This window comes from Delphinapterus leucas, chromosome 12 (assembly GCF_059928025.1).
Source record: "Delphinapterus leucas isolate spDelLeu-1000000601 "Yukka" chromosome 12, BTC_Dleu_Yukka2, whole genome shotgun sequence".
NCBI lineage: Eukaryota > Metazoa > Chordata > Mammalia > Artiodactyla > Monodontidae > Delphinapterus > Delphinapterus leucas.
In genome coordinates, this window is record NC_143140.1 from 81,482,574 (window position 1) to 81,497,677 (window position 15,104).

At 42.7% G+C, this 15,104-nt stretch overlaps 1 protein-coding gene across 12 annotated transcripts in view; it reads left to right on the plus strand.

Annotated features, from left to right (window-relative positions):
• PLEKHG1 (pleckstrin homology and RhoGEF domain containing G1) overlaps nt 1-15,104 on the plus strand; it is a 131,580-nt gene that overhangs the window by 105,647 nt on the left and 10,829 nt on the right. For 9 of the 12 annotated variants that reach the window (XM_022559149.3, XM_089922146.1, XM_089922141.1 and 6 more), the window contains 4 exons: nt 4,927-4,960; nt 6,648-6,743; nt 8,721-8,759; nt 10,838-10,860. In XM_022559149.3, the coding sequence (XP_022414857.2) occupies nt 4,927-4,960; nt 6,648-6,743; nt 8,721-8,759; nt 10,838-10,860 (192 nt within the window). The remainder of the gene's footprint in view (nt 1-4,926; nt 4,961-6,647; nt 6,744-8,720; nt 8,760-10,837; nt 10,861-15,104) is intronic. The other 3 variants (XM_089922142.1, XM_089922140.1, XM_089922138.1) reach the window with 1 other exon arrangement.

Consider the following 15,104-nt stretch of genomic DNA (forward strand, 5'->3'; position numbering starts at 1 on the left):
TGCCCACCAAGTGCATGAGGAAAGGGAGAAATAAAAGTCAAGGAAGAGTCAGGAGTTGGGCCAAGAGGATGGTGTTGTGAGTTCCAAGACGGGTTGCCCAGGGGAGGGACCGATTGGATGGGCCTCAGAGGGAGCAGCAGGGACACGTGTGCAGGGGCGGCTCAGCTGCAGGGAGAGACGCAGGTCTCTCCACACAGTCACCAAAGCCCCAAGATTTGATAGGAGGACCCACACAAACATGTAAAGGAAAGACAGACCCCTGGGAATCCCAACATCTAAGTGACCAGCAAGGGTTGGGGGATTTGCAGAAGAACCAAAGGCAGAGCAGCCGAATGAGGCAGTAAGAAAACCGAAGGAGAAAAGTGTGGTAACAAAGGAAGGAATGTCACCGAGAACAAGTGGAGTAACCATCTCAAAGCCTGCAGAGATGAAGACAGATTCGAACAGAAAAGTACATATTAGATTTGGCAACTGAGAGATAAGGGCGAGAGGGCAGTGGGTGGACAAGCAAGGGAGAAGTAAGGAACAGACTGGGTGTAGCCTTTTTTAAACAAAGTTCAGAAGAGACAAACGGTGGTAGTTTGAGGGGAGGTAAGATCAAAGCAAGACGCTTTGCCCTCATGAAGAATAGGGTGGACATGTAGGCTAAGGGGACAGGGAAAGAGAACAGGAGACAGTAAAGATAAGAGGTGGAACACCCCTTGGAATGTGACCCCAGGGAGACAGCAGAATAGGATCATCCTTAACCCCCGAATTTCGGGGATGGGAGCATGTACTGTAAATACAGTCTAATAAAAACATTAGATCGTGAACTTGATGCTGGAAGCTCAAAACTTCTTATTTACTGAAAACGTATGCAAGAATGGCTAATGCACGCCTCCATATGTTTGCAATATGGCTTTTGAAAACACTTAAAGGATAGAAGTAATCCCATTGGTCTTAGGAACCAGAAACTTGGTGCGGCTCCATACAAAGGTAATCAATCTATTTGCCTCTTCTACGCTAATTACACTATTTATATTCATTTTACCAGTAGGTGTAGGAGTTAGTCTTGGAAAGGGTCAGAAATATCTTCCCTGAGCTGGGGGAGAAGAAAAATGAGAAAGGATAAACTTTGAGGTGGACTTGAGGGAACTTAAAGGGTTTGCCTTCACTGAAGTTGGTGGTAACGGCATCTACTGGATGAGTGAAGCAAAGATGGGGCTGGATGTCTGAGGGAAAGTGGAGGGGTTCAGAACACGTGCTAAAGAACACAGGCTAGGGACTTCCCTGGTGGCGCAGTGGCAAAGAATCCACCTGCCATTGCAGGGGACACGGGTTCGATCCCTAGTCCAGGAAGATCCCACATGCCACAGAGCAACTAAGCCCGTGCGCCACAACTACTGAGCCTGCGCTCTAGAGCCTGCGAGCCACAACTACTGAGCCCACGAGCCACAACAACTGAAGCCCATGTGCCTAGAGCCCATACTCCACATAAAGAGAAGCCACTGCAATGAGAAGCCTGCACACCACAACGAAGAATAGCACCCGCTCGCCGCATCTAGAGAAAGCCCGTGTGCAGCAACGAAGACCCAATGCAGCCAAAAATAAATAACTTAAAAAAAAAAACAACTAAAAAGAAAGAAAGAAAGAACACAGGCTAGCGAGTCAGTAGGGATGACTACAGTAATCTGTGAAAGGATCCTAGGCCCACTGAAGCTGGCCACCATGAATGTGTGTGTTGATCCAACAACATTAGTGTTGAGGAGCCATGGGGTGCATGTGGGTTCCCCAAGGCTGAGGACTGGCAGAGCGGTGAGGGTGAAGGTTAAGTGGGCATGGGAAGACAGTGCCACCCAGCATCCCACCTGCAGTGACTGAGCATGATTTCCAGGCTGAGTGGAGGGTGAAACCAACCGGGAAGATAGGCACAGGTTGAAGGATAAGTCAGAGAACTGGTTCAGCAAGAGTTAAGGTGGAGAGATGGAAAATACCGAGATCTGTAATTGAAGAGAGGACTTCTGGAGTCCTGAGGAAAGGGAGGGCACTTCTGGGTGATGATGAGGCTCTGGGGGTGGCTATGATTGTGTGTTACTGTTCTGGAGTGGAGGGAAGGGTGATCTGAAGTAAAGTGGCGAGGAACTAAGGTGAGGGTGGAGAATGGATATCCGCGCGTGCAGGGAAATTGTCCGTGCCCAGGCGAGGAGGAATGAAGTGGAGGAGTAAATGCGATGATGCTCATGAGAGTAGAACTGGGTGGAAAATAAGGAGATCTGAGATTTCTGAGAAAGGAAAGTCTGGTTGCTCTTTGCATAGTTTTTGAAAAGTATTTGAAGCTTGTTCTCAGGGGCTATCAGCAGTGATTCGGTGCCCAGGAAATGAATGTGCATAGGTGTGTGCTTTGACTTAAGCATGAGTCTCATCTCATCAGGGTGTTGCGAGGTGTCAGGTAGCTCATGCAGAGAGGCAACTGCATTTGCTTCATGGTTAGTCACTTGTTTGCTGGCCTTGTCACTGGCAATGCCCTTCTGAGCAATGGTAGTGTGTCTTTGATATGCCCCACCTGTTGTTTACCTGTCCCTGGGAAAATCAAAACTGCCAAAGGGCTTCTGAAAATCAGTTATTGGCCATTACAAAGTGAAATTAGCTTACAGACCTTCCTCTTTCTCCCACACTAGGGGTGTGTATTCCAAGCAGTTTTCCCTTTATGTTTTATAATGGTTAATAGAGTCACAGTAGAATTGTGCTTTTTTGGTCCAAGTTCCTGACCCTTTTAGGTGTAAATAGATGTAAACATTCTATTTTTTTTTAGCTACAGCTTCTTGCGCACACATACACTGTGCTGAGTACTTTATATTCTTATTTCACCCTTAGCAAAACACCTTACGAGAAAGGTCTTATTCTCCCCATTCTAGAGAAATAAAAACAGAGGCTCAGAGACGGAAAGTAAACTGCCCAAGTTTATGCAACTAGTATATGACTGAGCCCAGATTCAAACCCAGTTCTTCCTGGATCCAAAGTTGATCTTAACCACATTATTCCTAGGGAAAATGAAAGCACACTTATTTAATATACTTTATCCACCATGAGCTAACGATAATTTTCTATTTTATTTAAGCAGGATTATTACTAAGTTGAAGTTTTCTCTCTTCTCAAGACTGTTTCTTAAGTTATTTTCTTGAAGCTTTCAAACTATATTTACTCCTATCAAATAAAAGAATTACATAATGGGAACAAACATCAAAAAATGTACCACCGGGCTTCCCTGGTGGCACAGTGGTTGAGAGTCCTTCTGCCGATGCAGGGGACACGGGTTCGTGCCCCTGTCCAGGAAGATCCCACATGCCGCGGAGCGGCTGGGCCCGTGAGCCACGGCCGCTGAGCCTGCACGTCCGGAGCCTGTGCTCCGCAACGGGAGAGGCCACAACAGTGAGAGGCCCGCGTACCAAAAAAAAAAAAAAAAGATGTACCACAGTTCTACTGTTAACACAGCTGCAGAGGTTAGGTTCCTCGTAACCTCCTTCCATTCCTTTAATTCAGTGATAGTCTCTGGCTGACCCCTAGTGGAAAAATGTGGGAATAGACTTTTTTTGAATTAAGTGTCAAGACCAGAAAAAAAAAATACTGAGTTCTCGAAGTCAAGTTTATGGATACCAAGAAACTTGCTGGAAATTAGCCATATGGCCCATCTATATACGTGGTATATAAACTAAATTTCATCCAGATTAGCTGGGAATAAGGTTCAGGTAGAGACTGCTTGCATTTTATATATTCGCATGGTTCTGCCAATGCACTTCACGGAAACTGAGCTAACGTTTGTGTCTGAAATTAACTTCAACTAGTAACCTCAAACTCTGAATGTATGATAGAAATATCAGTGTCATAAAAATCTAAGCATTTGTTTTCTCAAGACTCAGGTGACTGCATTGTTTTGTGGTTTGTTTTTTGTTTGGTTTGGTTTGGTTTGGTTGCCCCTTAGCCCAGACATTTTTACTGTGATATCATCACATACTGTGACAAAGTATTAGTAAAATTATTTTTAAAGTTATTTTTAGCATAATGTTTGTAGGTTCCATTACACTACCTTGAAAAATGAAAATGACATGAAAGAGGCGAGAAAACCTACCTAGTTTTTTTCTTCTTTGAATCCTCAGCAAGATGATTCATGTTAAGGCCATTAACTTTTCTTTTCACTGTTCCCTATACATTGATAACATATGGCAATAATTACACAAAAAGAAGCCTCAAAGCAATAAAGTTCAGAAGCTCGGGGGTTGAGTCGGGGAGAAGTTTGTATGCAGAGAAAGCAAGAGTCAAGGTCATCAGGGCCAGTCCCCTGCGGGAGTAAATGGTAACTAACTTGGGTTGAGTGCCTGTCATTTGGTCCTGGTAGCAACTTTGAAAGGTCGCTCCTATCTTACCGTCTTAAGGTCGAAGAAACACATGCAGGAATATGAGAGCACCTGCCTAGTTAAGGGCTAGAGCCAGGATCGCAAACCGTGTCCTCCGGGGTCCTTCTCCCACACCGCAGCTCTTTCTCCCCCCCTGGGAGATTCTGGGGCACACACACAAGTGACGGTAGGTACCGGGGTGCTGGGAGAGTCACAGCTGATGATAATCGCGTAGTATTCGGAAGGGCAGGGGAACTGTCCAGCAACTAGTTTGCATTCAGCTCAGAAGACCTATAATGCCCCAAAGATACGGGGAGGGCTGCTGGTGTAGATCCTAGGCCCTGTCCCTTGAGCCTTTGGTTCCATAGATCAGGGCTGGATTCAGTAGACTAGGGTTGGGTAGCAGGAATCTAGATTTTGATGCGCTGTTTTGTTTTTTTTTAAGCTTTTCCAAAACCACTCACTCAGGTGGGATAAGACCTGTATTAGGATTGGTAGTTTAAAGAAGAAACAAAAAAAGGTCATTGCAATTATAGCTACACCTTCTTTCTTTCAGGCCAAGCAAGCAATACTTGAAATGGATGCCATTCGTAAGTTTTGTTTTCTACACAATTTGAAACCTTGTATCATTGTCTCCTTGTATCTCTCAAGTTTCTACACGTTTATGGCAAATGTCAATTGTGAGAAAGCAGCAGCTCTCTATTCACTGTTTTAACAAACAGAGCCAGCGGACACTATACCCTCTTCCTAACCCATTGGCTTGTTTCTACAATAATTTCTCGGCTCATCTGTGAGCTCCCCGATGGCTTGCCGCCGGTCTCTGCATCAACACACAATGTAAGATATGCTTCCAGGGTCACCCTTGCCCCACCTCTGCCACCACCCAAAGTGATGGTCCCACAATGCATTTCCCACCTCACTCCATTAGCGGAAAATCTATGTTGATTATCTGCAATAATCACGCTAACTAGATAGGTATTGGTTTTCCAGATGCAGGTCACATTTTAAAATTACAACTTCCCCACATATGTTATTGTGTCTCTGGACTTCTCATAGCAGTCAGAGAATAAATATAAGTGAGGTCTTATAAAATAAGACCTGTTCGAAGCACTTATCACATCCTTGTCATCTCCCAGATTAAATAGAATTTAGAAAGAAGCGATAGCTTTAAAGACTTACAGCCAGGTCTGACAGAAACTTTTACTTAAAACTTTCTAAATAACTTACTTTTGAGGAATCTTTCCCCAAGAGCAAACGCTGATTCACCTACCCCACCCTACCCCAGCCCACCCCCCAGCCTGCTGGTTGTTAATTCTCCAGGGGGGGAAAAATAAAGAAACATTACTGAAGTAGAAAAATGAGCACCGCCACTGTCACTGAGATTCCCCACTGCGTGTCCATGAGATGCCGAGAAATGATGCAAGGTGATCCCCACCAGAGAGCTGGGCTGGGGCTCCTTGCCCTGTGTTCTCTGAATCCGCTTATTTTATTCAGTGGAAATCTCTCGAAGATTCTTTTTACTGAGGTATAGTTGATTTACAGTACTATATAAGTTATACGTGTACAACAGTTTTTAAAGATTATACTCTAGTTGTAGTTATTATGAAATATTAGCTATATTTCCTCCGCTGCACAATATACCCCTTATTTCTTCTATAAATATATATAGAGAATGTATATAATATATCTGGGCGCTCTGAAGAGAAGGCAAGGTCATGGATGGGCAGGTGAGAATTAGGAGAAAAGATGGAGGAAGATGGGGATCCAGAGAGGTCAGCTGTTCAGTGTGAGCAGCTACATTCAACATTGTTTATTTATTCCCAGGCTCTGAGCTAGCTCTTGGACACCATTAAGATTCTGTGAGCACACAGAATGATGTGAAGCCTCTAATCGGTGCCATGTGCCTCTCTGCCAGGCCAGGCCTGGGCCAGAGCAGCTCAGCCTAGGAAAATAACCTTACTTGCCCTACCCTGACTTTGGTCTCAGCTGGCTGTGAACAGAGCAGGCCAGTCCATTGGACCAAATGGCCTCTGACACTGGAGAAGTGTATGTGGTCTTTAACAGTCCTCAGAACTTTGGCTAGCTTGCTAACACACTCCAGCAGTCAGTAAACAGAGAGTCTTGAGATGCATATTCAACACCAGTTGTGGAAGGAGGGATTCTACCATGCCTGAGGAAAAAGAATAAATCCATAGGTATCAAAACAAGTCCTACCCATTTTCTGAGACGTTACGGAACGCTTCATTCTTATAGGTGCATGTGGTTCTTACGTTACAGATTACCCAGGCTTCTGTTACAGTCCTGAGGGAGAGACAAAAGCCTTTTGTGGCTCTAAAGATGGTTCTGCTTCATATCGGCTAAGAAGAAAATCTGGTAAATAGGATGCGGTAATCAAGATAATTATGGGGCGTTAGTCGTGAAAGTCCCTTTCAGTCTGACAAAAAGGTATATTCTTTCCGGTTTTTGAGCACACCCCAGTTTGAATACCTTTGAGAATGCCTCCAGGTGGGGCTCTCAAGCTTTGGTTCTAAAACTCTTTCTACTTAACTCTCTATTTTCCAGTGAATATAAAAAAACATGTCAATCAACTAAGTTCACTTTGTATAGCATGTTATTACCATTGGCCTGCAGGTACTTAAATTCTCTTTACTATCGCTGGTGAAGAATTGTATCCTGTAAATGACGCATCCCAAAGAGTATTCAGACCTAAAATTTTAACACACATTTGCTAAACCAGACTCCGTGTGGTATTCCCTTAGCCCTCGGATTTTTTTTTTTCCATTTAAATCGGCATTTATTGAGTATCTACCTAATTTCCTGCACTGCACTAGGAACTGGGAATGTACGAATAATACACAGGATTCCTGCTTACAAGGAGTTTGTAGTCTAGTGGGAGAGTCCAAAAAAGGTTGAATAAATACCAGTTCATACAATGGAGCTGTAGTAGCGGTTGAATGGAAGAAAGAGCGGGGAGACAAAGGAGAGAGGTGAACCCTCTAGGAAGGAGAGAGAAGGCCATACAGAGCAGAGGACCAGTACCCCAGATGGGATCTGGGAGCCGAGGAGCCTGATGGGGTGGGAATAGCACATGCAAAGGCCCTGAGACTTGAGCCAGCGTACCTTAGATCAGACAGCTGTTGCCAGTTGTTTGGCCTGGCTGCAAGGTGGGCCGGAGGTGGAGGTGGGCAAGGTCAATCGGAAAGAGATGTGGCTGGAAGTACAGATTGGGCCCTGATCGTGGAAGGCCGAGTAGGCCACACAGAGGGTTTGAACTTTATCCTGCAAGCTATGGAAGGGTTTTAAGCAATGAAATGTTTGCCTTTTAAAATGAGAGTTCTGCGCAGACCTACTGGAGAACGGACTTGAGGATATGGGGAGGGGGAAGGGTGAGCTTTGACAGGGCGAGAGAGAGTCATGGACATATACACACTAACAAACGTAGTAAGGTAGATAGCTAGGGGGAAGCAGCCTCAAGGCACAGGGATATTAGCTCGGTGCTTTGTGACAGCCTGGAGGGGTGGGATAGGGAGAGTGGGAGGGAGGGAGACGCAAGAGGGAAGACATATGGGAACATATGTATATGTATAACTGATTCACTTTGTTATAAAGCAGAAACTAACACACAATTGTAAAGCAATTATACCCCAATAAAGATGTTTAAAAAAATAAAAATAAAAAAATAAAATAAAATGAGAGTTCTGGCTCGATGTGGAAAATGAAGTAAGCAGGGAGAATTGGTAGGAGGCTGTTCCTCTAGCTTGGGCGAGAGATGGTAAAGGTTTGGAATAAGACAGTGGTGATTGGGGTGGAGCGTTCCTGGGATCCCACAAGACCATGATGGATGAAAACAGGAGAAACTTAAAATGATGTCCTGGTCGCTAACTAGGGAGGGTAACGTGAGTGACAACTAAGATAAGAATCCAAATGGAAGAGCAGATGGAGGAGACTGGTGAGCTGCGACTGGGACGTGTTGAGTTTGCTGGGTCTATGGGCATGTTGGGGACACGTCAGATGGACAGTTGGCATCTGAGACCAGGGCTCTGGCAGAAGAATATAAAATTGAACATTATCCGCTTATAGGTTGTAGTTAAAGCTCAGAACATTGCTCTACTAGTTGGTAGGGTTGGTTTTCTGTTAGGTGACTCCAGATTGCACAGCTTACTATTTATCCTACAGTTTTGATGGAGTGAATGTCTTGCTGCTAAGTATCTCTAAGCAATCAGGATTTAGGTGAATTTGATAGAAAATTTCTAGAGCTCAATTCATTTGCCCATAAGCTAATAATTCACTTATAAAGAAAAAAACTTGATTTGGTTTTGCAAATGATGCTGGCCTTATCTTTTCGCTCAGAACCTTCCTCAAGATCGCATAAAGTTTTGAAGACCAGCGGTAAGTCCTAAAATAACTTCCTTTTTTCATTCTTGTTGATATCCACTAAGTCAAACCATACACAAAAAAAGTAAACACAAGGTGAATTACAGATTGGCAGATTTGATTAACCCCATTATAAAATGTAAAGCTGAATGACATAAAATGTTTGCAGCATAGATAATGGGCATAAAAAGATGAATATCTGTGAAGGTTGATGTTAAGAAATCCCATATATCAAAAAGAAAGGACAGGGGCTTCCCTGGTGGCACAGTGGTTAAGAATCTGCCTGCCAGCGCAGGGGACATGGGTTCGAGCCCTGGTCCGGGAAGATACCACATGCCACGGAGCAACTAAGCCTGTGCACCACAACTACTGAGCCTGCGCTATAAAGCCCGCAAGCCACAGCTACTGAAGCCCGTATGCCTAGAGCCTGTGCTCCACAACAAGAGAAGCCATCGCAATGAGAAGCCCGCGCACCGCAACGAAGAGTAGCCCCTGCTCTCTGCAACTAGAGAAAGCCCGTGCACAACAACAAAGACCCAACACAGCCAAAAAATTAATTAATTAATTAATTAAATCTATTTAAAAAAAGAAAGGACTCTTTTTTAATAAATGTATTTATTTTATTATATTATATTTTATTTATTTATTGTTTCTGGCTGCGTTGGGTTTTCGTTGCTGCGCGCGGGTTTTTCTCTGGTTGCAGCGAGTGGGGGCTACTCTTTGTTGCGGTGCGTGTGCTTCTCATTGCAGTGGCTTCTCGTTGCAGAGCCTGGACTCTAGGCGTGCGGGCTTCAGTGGTTGTGGCATGTGGGCTCAGTAGATGTGGACTCTTTTTTGAAAGGCAGAGAATATAATCGGGCAGTTTCACAGAAGAAACACAAACTGCCAATAAAATTTACAAATGGTCACCTGTATTAGTGATCAGAAAAATCATATATTTCAATGAGATAAATGGAGAGGAGAAAGCTGTGGGCTTGGCCAAAAGAAAAGAAAAGCAGGCACTCTGAAACTGTTGGTGTATAAATTTCTGCAACCTTTTTGGAGCAAAATTTGTTAATGCCCATTTAAATTTAAAATGTGTATTTGCTCTTGAACCCACAATTTCAAATTTTTCACCCATAGAAATTTCACAATGTACACTTCCTGTATAGAAGTGCTCACCCAAGTGAGCACAGATCTATAAGTATCTGTGTTCTTTGCAGAGTTTATATAACAAGACACCACATAAAATGCCCATCTAGTGGGAAATAGTTTTAAAAGTTGTAGTAAATTCTGGAATACTACATGGAATATTCTGCAGCTATCAAAAAGAATCAAGTACATATCTGTCTACTGATAAGAGTGTCTACATATATTTAGCAGGAAATTCAATTTTGCATATTGCACCTTTAAGAGCAAAAAAACTGTGCATTGTTGTGGGATTGGGGCAGTGGGCATGGGACCTGGGAAGATGAACATCAAACTTTTAAGTGTGGCTACCTCTGCAGGGTGGAATTTGTGGAGAGGGTTTGATCACTTTTTACTTTAAATGCTTCTGTAATTAAACAGTGTTGAAAGATGAGACACACATGATCAGAGTATCATAAGGGTATCTATGAGGATGTGGCTAGTAAATCTCTCCCCACAATTCCTCTTGCACCCTCCTTAGCACAGTGCCAAGGTGACCCTGTTGATAAATGCTATATCTTCAATTAAAGCCAATAGAATATTTAAAAATTAACAGAAGCATAATCTTATGTTTAAGTGAGTTTCATGGCTTAGGGCATGTGGATTATTTTTTCAGGTAATATATATTTGGGTGGGGGGAAGCTTTTGAAACGTATTAATATGAATTGGTCCATTGCTCTCAGGGATTTAAGGAAGATTCTTATCACTCAGATACATGTATGGTTGTTTTACATGTAGTACAAGATCTATACTTGGATAACTGAGAGACATTTTCTAAAAGTTAGGTCTCAAGAGCCCAGAGATGCTTGGGCTTCAATTATTAACAATAAGTTTAAAAGCCCTATAAAATATGAGTGCTTACCTATGTATGAGAGAGATATTTTTAATCCTCAAACTTAAAAAATAAAAAAACTTTTATTTTTCAGAAACAGCACAAGACATCCAAAAGGTAAGTACTATTGACATTTCTTATTTTGAAATGTTTACCTTAGGTGCCCTTTATACCTACCCTTTCCTTATATGTCTCATCTCCAGCTAATCTTCCAAGTGTAAACAATTATTTTACATGTTGAAATAGATTTAAGTTAGGGCTCGTCCTTATCAACTCTCCCTCCACCTCACCACCCCAGCTTCATCTCTCAGAACCAAGGCAATGATTTCTTCATCCTTCTGCCCCACCTCTCTATTCAGAAGCTATTACCTTAAGATGTAACACCTGGGCTTCCCTGGTGGCGCAGTGGTTAAGAATCCACCTGCCAATGCAGGGAACACGGGTTCGAGCCCTGGTCCGGGAAGATCCCGCATGCCATGGAGCAACTAAGCCCATGTGCCACAACTACTGAGCCTGCACTCTAGAGCCCGTGAACCACAACTGCTGAGTCTGCGTGCTGCAACTACTGAAGCCTGCGCGCCTAGAGCCCGTGCTCCGCAACAAGAGAAGCCATCGCAGTGAGAAGCCCAGGCACCGCAACGAAGAGTAGCCCCCGCTCACTGAAACTAGAGAAAGCCTGTGTGCAGCGACGAAGACCCCAACACAGCCAAAAATAAAATAATAATAATAAAATAAATTAATTAAAAAAAAAAGATGTAACACCCACACAGGGCTAGTGTGGTGCACCCCACATTGCCCTGTGCCTCTGTGCATATAAGACTGAGGCTCTTGCATCCTGAGTATTTGCTCCCTTTTCAAAGCATCAGACTTCAATCACAAAGATCCCCGTCTAAGAATATGGTCCTGCTGCTGGTATAAGAGGTGTGATCATATGTGGTATAATGGAACTTCACTATATCAAGCTTTGATTTTTCTCCCTCCAATAAAAGGTTAGGAGAGGCAGAATAAAAATGGTATGTTGTATTAGAAGATGTATATTCAAATTTATTACCTACGAACAATGCATATTGTATCCTGACCTGGGTAAACCACATCCAGTATGCCTACTGATCAACTGGCTTACTTAACAGTGCTTAGGGGACTGAGCGCAGCTTCTTGCTTCATGCTCTGTATCTGTAGCAACGTGGCTGTGAAAATCTCCCCCGCGATTCTACGTGCTCCACTCCTTGGCACAGGGCCAAAGTGACCCTGTTAATAAATAATGTATCTTTCAGTTTAGACGCCTAAATGTCTAAAAATCAACATGGTCTTATCTCTAAGCTATTTGCTTAAAATTACGGCATGTGGATTTTTTTCAGGTAGTACATATTTCTGTTTGAAAGCTTTTGAAATTTATTAACATGAATTGGTTCATTGTCCTGAAATATAGCATGAGATTTTGATTTTTTTAATGTACTTTGTTTTCATAAACAAACACTGGGACGGTGCCCTTGTAAGGCAGCCAAGCTATGATCACGGAGCAAGCCTGGCTTAGTACCAGCTAGGGGAATCGCTCTATTAGTCCTAGAGATACAATCTCAAGAGCTTCTCGGAAACTTTCTACGATAGTGATCGAGTCAAGTCTCCATATGGGGACTAACTAAACCTTATACAATCTGAAGACAAGAAAGAAAGAAAACACCAATGTACTTTTTTCTTAGTGGTAAAATTCCATCTCCTAACAAAAATGAATGTATACTAAATGCAGGGAGAGATTAAAGAGATAAAGAGATTAACGTTTCTCCTAGAATATACCTTCTAAAGCCGTGTTTGTGTGTGTGTGCATGTGTGTGTAGAGCGAGAGATAGAGGGAAGGAGAGAGGGAGAGAGATTTAGCTCATATATAAACTGAGGATTAAGACATGGGTTCAAATCCATTTATGCCATTTATAAGCTGTATGACTGTAAGCAAGTTGTTAAACCTTACCAAGACTTAGTTTCCTAATTTATGGAATTGTTATAAAGATTAAATGCGATGTTTTTTAATGTGCTTGGTACGGTATTTGGCACAAAACAAGGGCCCCATAAATTAGCTCTTATTATGTTATTATTAAGTAACCGTAATGCTGAGAATGTGGAAAACTGTTCATCACGAGGGATCGACACTACATACTTCTGTGCTGTGTCCAATCCATATACTGATTATTTCTAAATCTAACAGCTTCCTCAGTTCTCCTGATGATTTATTTGATATAAAATTTCACCTTCCAAATTACTGCTAACTTCACTTCAAGTGTAGTTACCTTTTGGGAATTCCCTGGCAGTCCAGTGGTTAGGACTCTGCATTTCCACTGCCGGGGACACGGGTTTGATCCCTGGTTGGGGAAATAAGATCCCACAAGCCACGCAGCATGGCTGAACAAACAAACAAAAAAAGTGTAGTTACCTTAAAAATATACTTTGATATTAACAATTCGGGGTTTCTAATTTTCTAAAATGTCTGGGAATTTTTCTGGAATGAAAGATTTTAAGAAGGTATTACTTCTGACTGTTCACAGAATTGTTTTGTCACACTTCCAGTGTTTGATCATGATTTAACTAGCTAATGCTAACTTGTTTTATTTTATAAAATGTAGTTACTGCGTACCTATATTTTATAAACATTTAACCAGTGCAGTCTGAGTAAGAGGAAAAGGGAGAGATATTAAAGGGTAAAGAAAAAAAACAGAAGAGCCAAAATATAATATATATTTGTATGTGTGCACATAGATCTATATGTGTGTGTATTCATTTATTCCTAGTCTTCAAATAGTCCACATTTTTTTTTTTTTTTTTTTTGCGGTATGCGGGCCTCTCACTGTTGTGGCCTCTCCCGTTGCAGAGCACAGGCTCCGGACGCGCAGGCTTAGCGGCCATGGCTCACGGGCCCAGCCGCTCCGCGGCACGTGGGATCTTCCCGGACTGGGGCACGAACCCGCGTCCCCTGCATCGGCAGGCGGACTCTCAACCACTGCACCACCAGGGAAGCCCCACATTTTTACTATTTGAAAAAAGTGAACAAAAGATTAAATGACTAATTAGATGTTTTTAGCTTTAAATTTTTAATAGAAAAACAACATTCAGGATAAAATTTTATCTTTGCCCTCCCTGATAGACAGACAGGCAGGTAAGCAGACAGACAGACATATTAATAGGTGGATATTCCAAGGTAATATGTATCCCAATTTCATTGATCAGTGATGAAAAATTCTTGCTAATTTGACATTTCCAATAGGTTACTATAGTGTTTTGACCAGAAAATATACCCCTGGTACTAATTAGTTTGAACCTGTCTTAACCCTTTCAAATCTCTGAAGCTAATCCCAGTACCCACAGAGGGCATCAGAGGGCAGTCCACTCCCTGTCTGCACAGTTGAGCTCCATCAGGAAAGGTTCCAAGTTATAACAGACCCATTGTTTTCTCTGATTAAAAATCATTAATGTCACTCATATTTTACTCCCTAATTGGCATCTAAATATTGCTTAATTAAATGTATTTTGAAAGAAAGTAGAAATTTCATTAGGTCAATAGTGGATTAAATTAAATTCCTGCAACAAAGGCTCTTTTGCCTAGAATCTATAAACCAAGGCACTGCTGGTCAGGTTCATGAAGGTCTGCAGATTTAAAGGAAAACCCTTGGGGGTCTGCAGTCAGATCACCGACAGGGGTGTTTCTCGTAGACCGGAAACCACAGTAAGACCGCTAAGAATCAAACCCCAAATAGAAATCAGATACCTTGACACCTACATATGTTCATTTATATAATGTTATTTACCGAGAACACATCGGAATTATTAGAAATATCTAAGAGTTTTCTGTGTTTAGCCAATTCCCTGCAGTGGGGAAAGGTATTTGGAGTCAAACCTGGGTTTACATGCTAGCCTTTCCACTGCTGGGGGAGAACATGTTACTGAATCCTAAGAGCCTAGATTTCCTTACTGTGAAACTGGTACAATCATATCTAATCCAAAGAGTGATTGTGAACGTTAAGTTTGGAGAATGTCTTCAAATGGCCTAGCCTATTTCTAAGCAAATATCAGTTCCTGTCCCTTCTGCTCCTTTTGCAAAAAATCTGATGTGCTTTTCAACTCAGTTAAAATCAACAATGTTTGGGCTTCCCTGGTGGCGCAGTGGTTGAGTCCACATGCCAATGCAGGGGACGCGGGTTCGTGCCCCGGTCCGGGAGGATCCCGCGTGCCGTGGAGCGGCTGGGCCCGTGAGCCATGGCCGCTGAGCCTGCGCGTCCGGAGCCTGTGCTCCGCAGCGGGAGAGCCCCCAACAGTGAGAGGCCCACGTACCGAAAAAGAAAAAAAAAAAAAAAAAGATCAACAATGTTTACTGA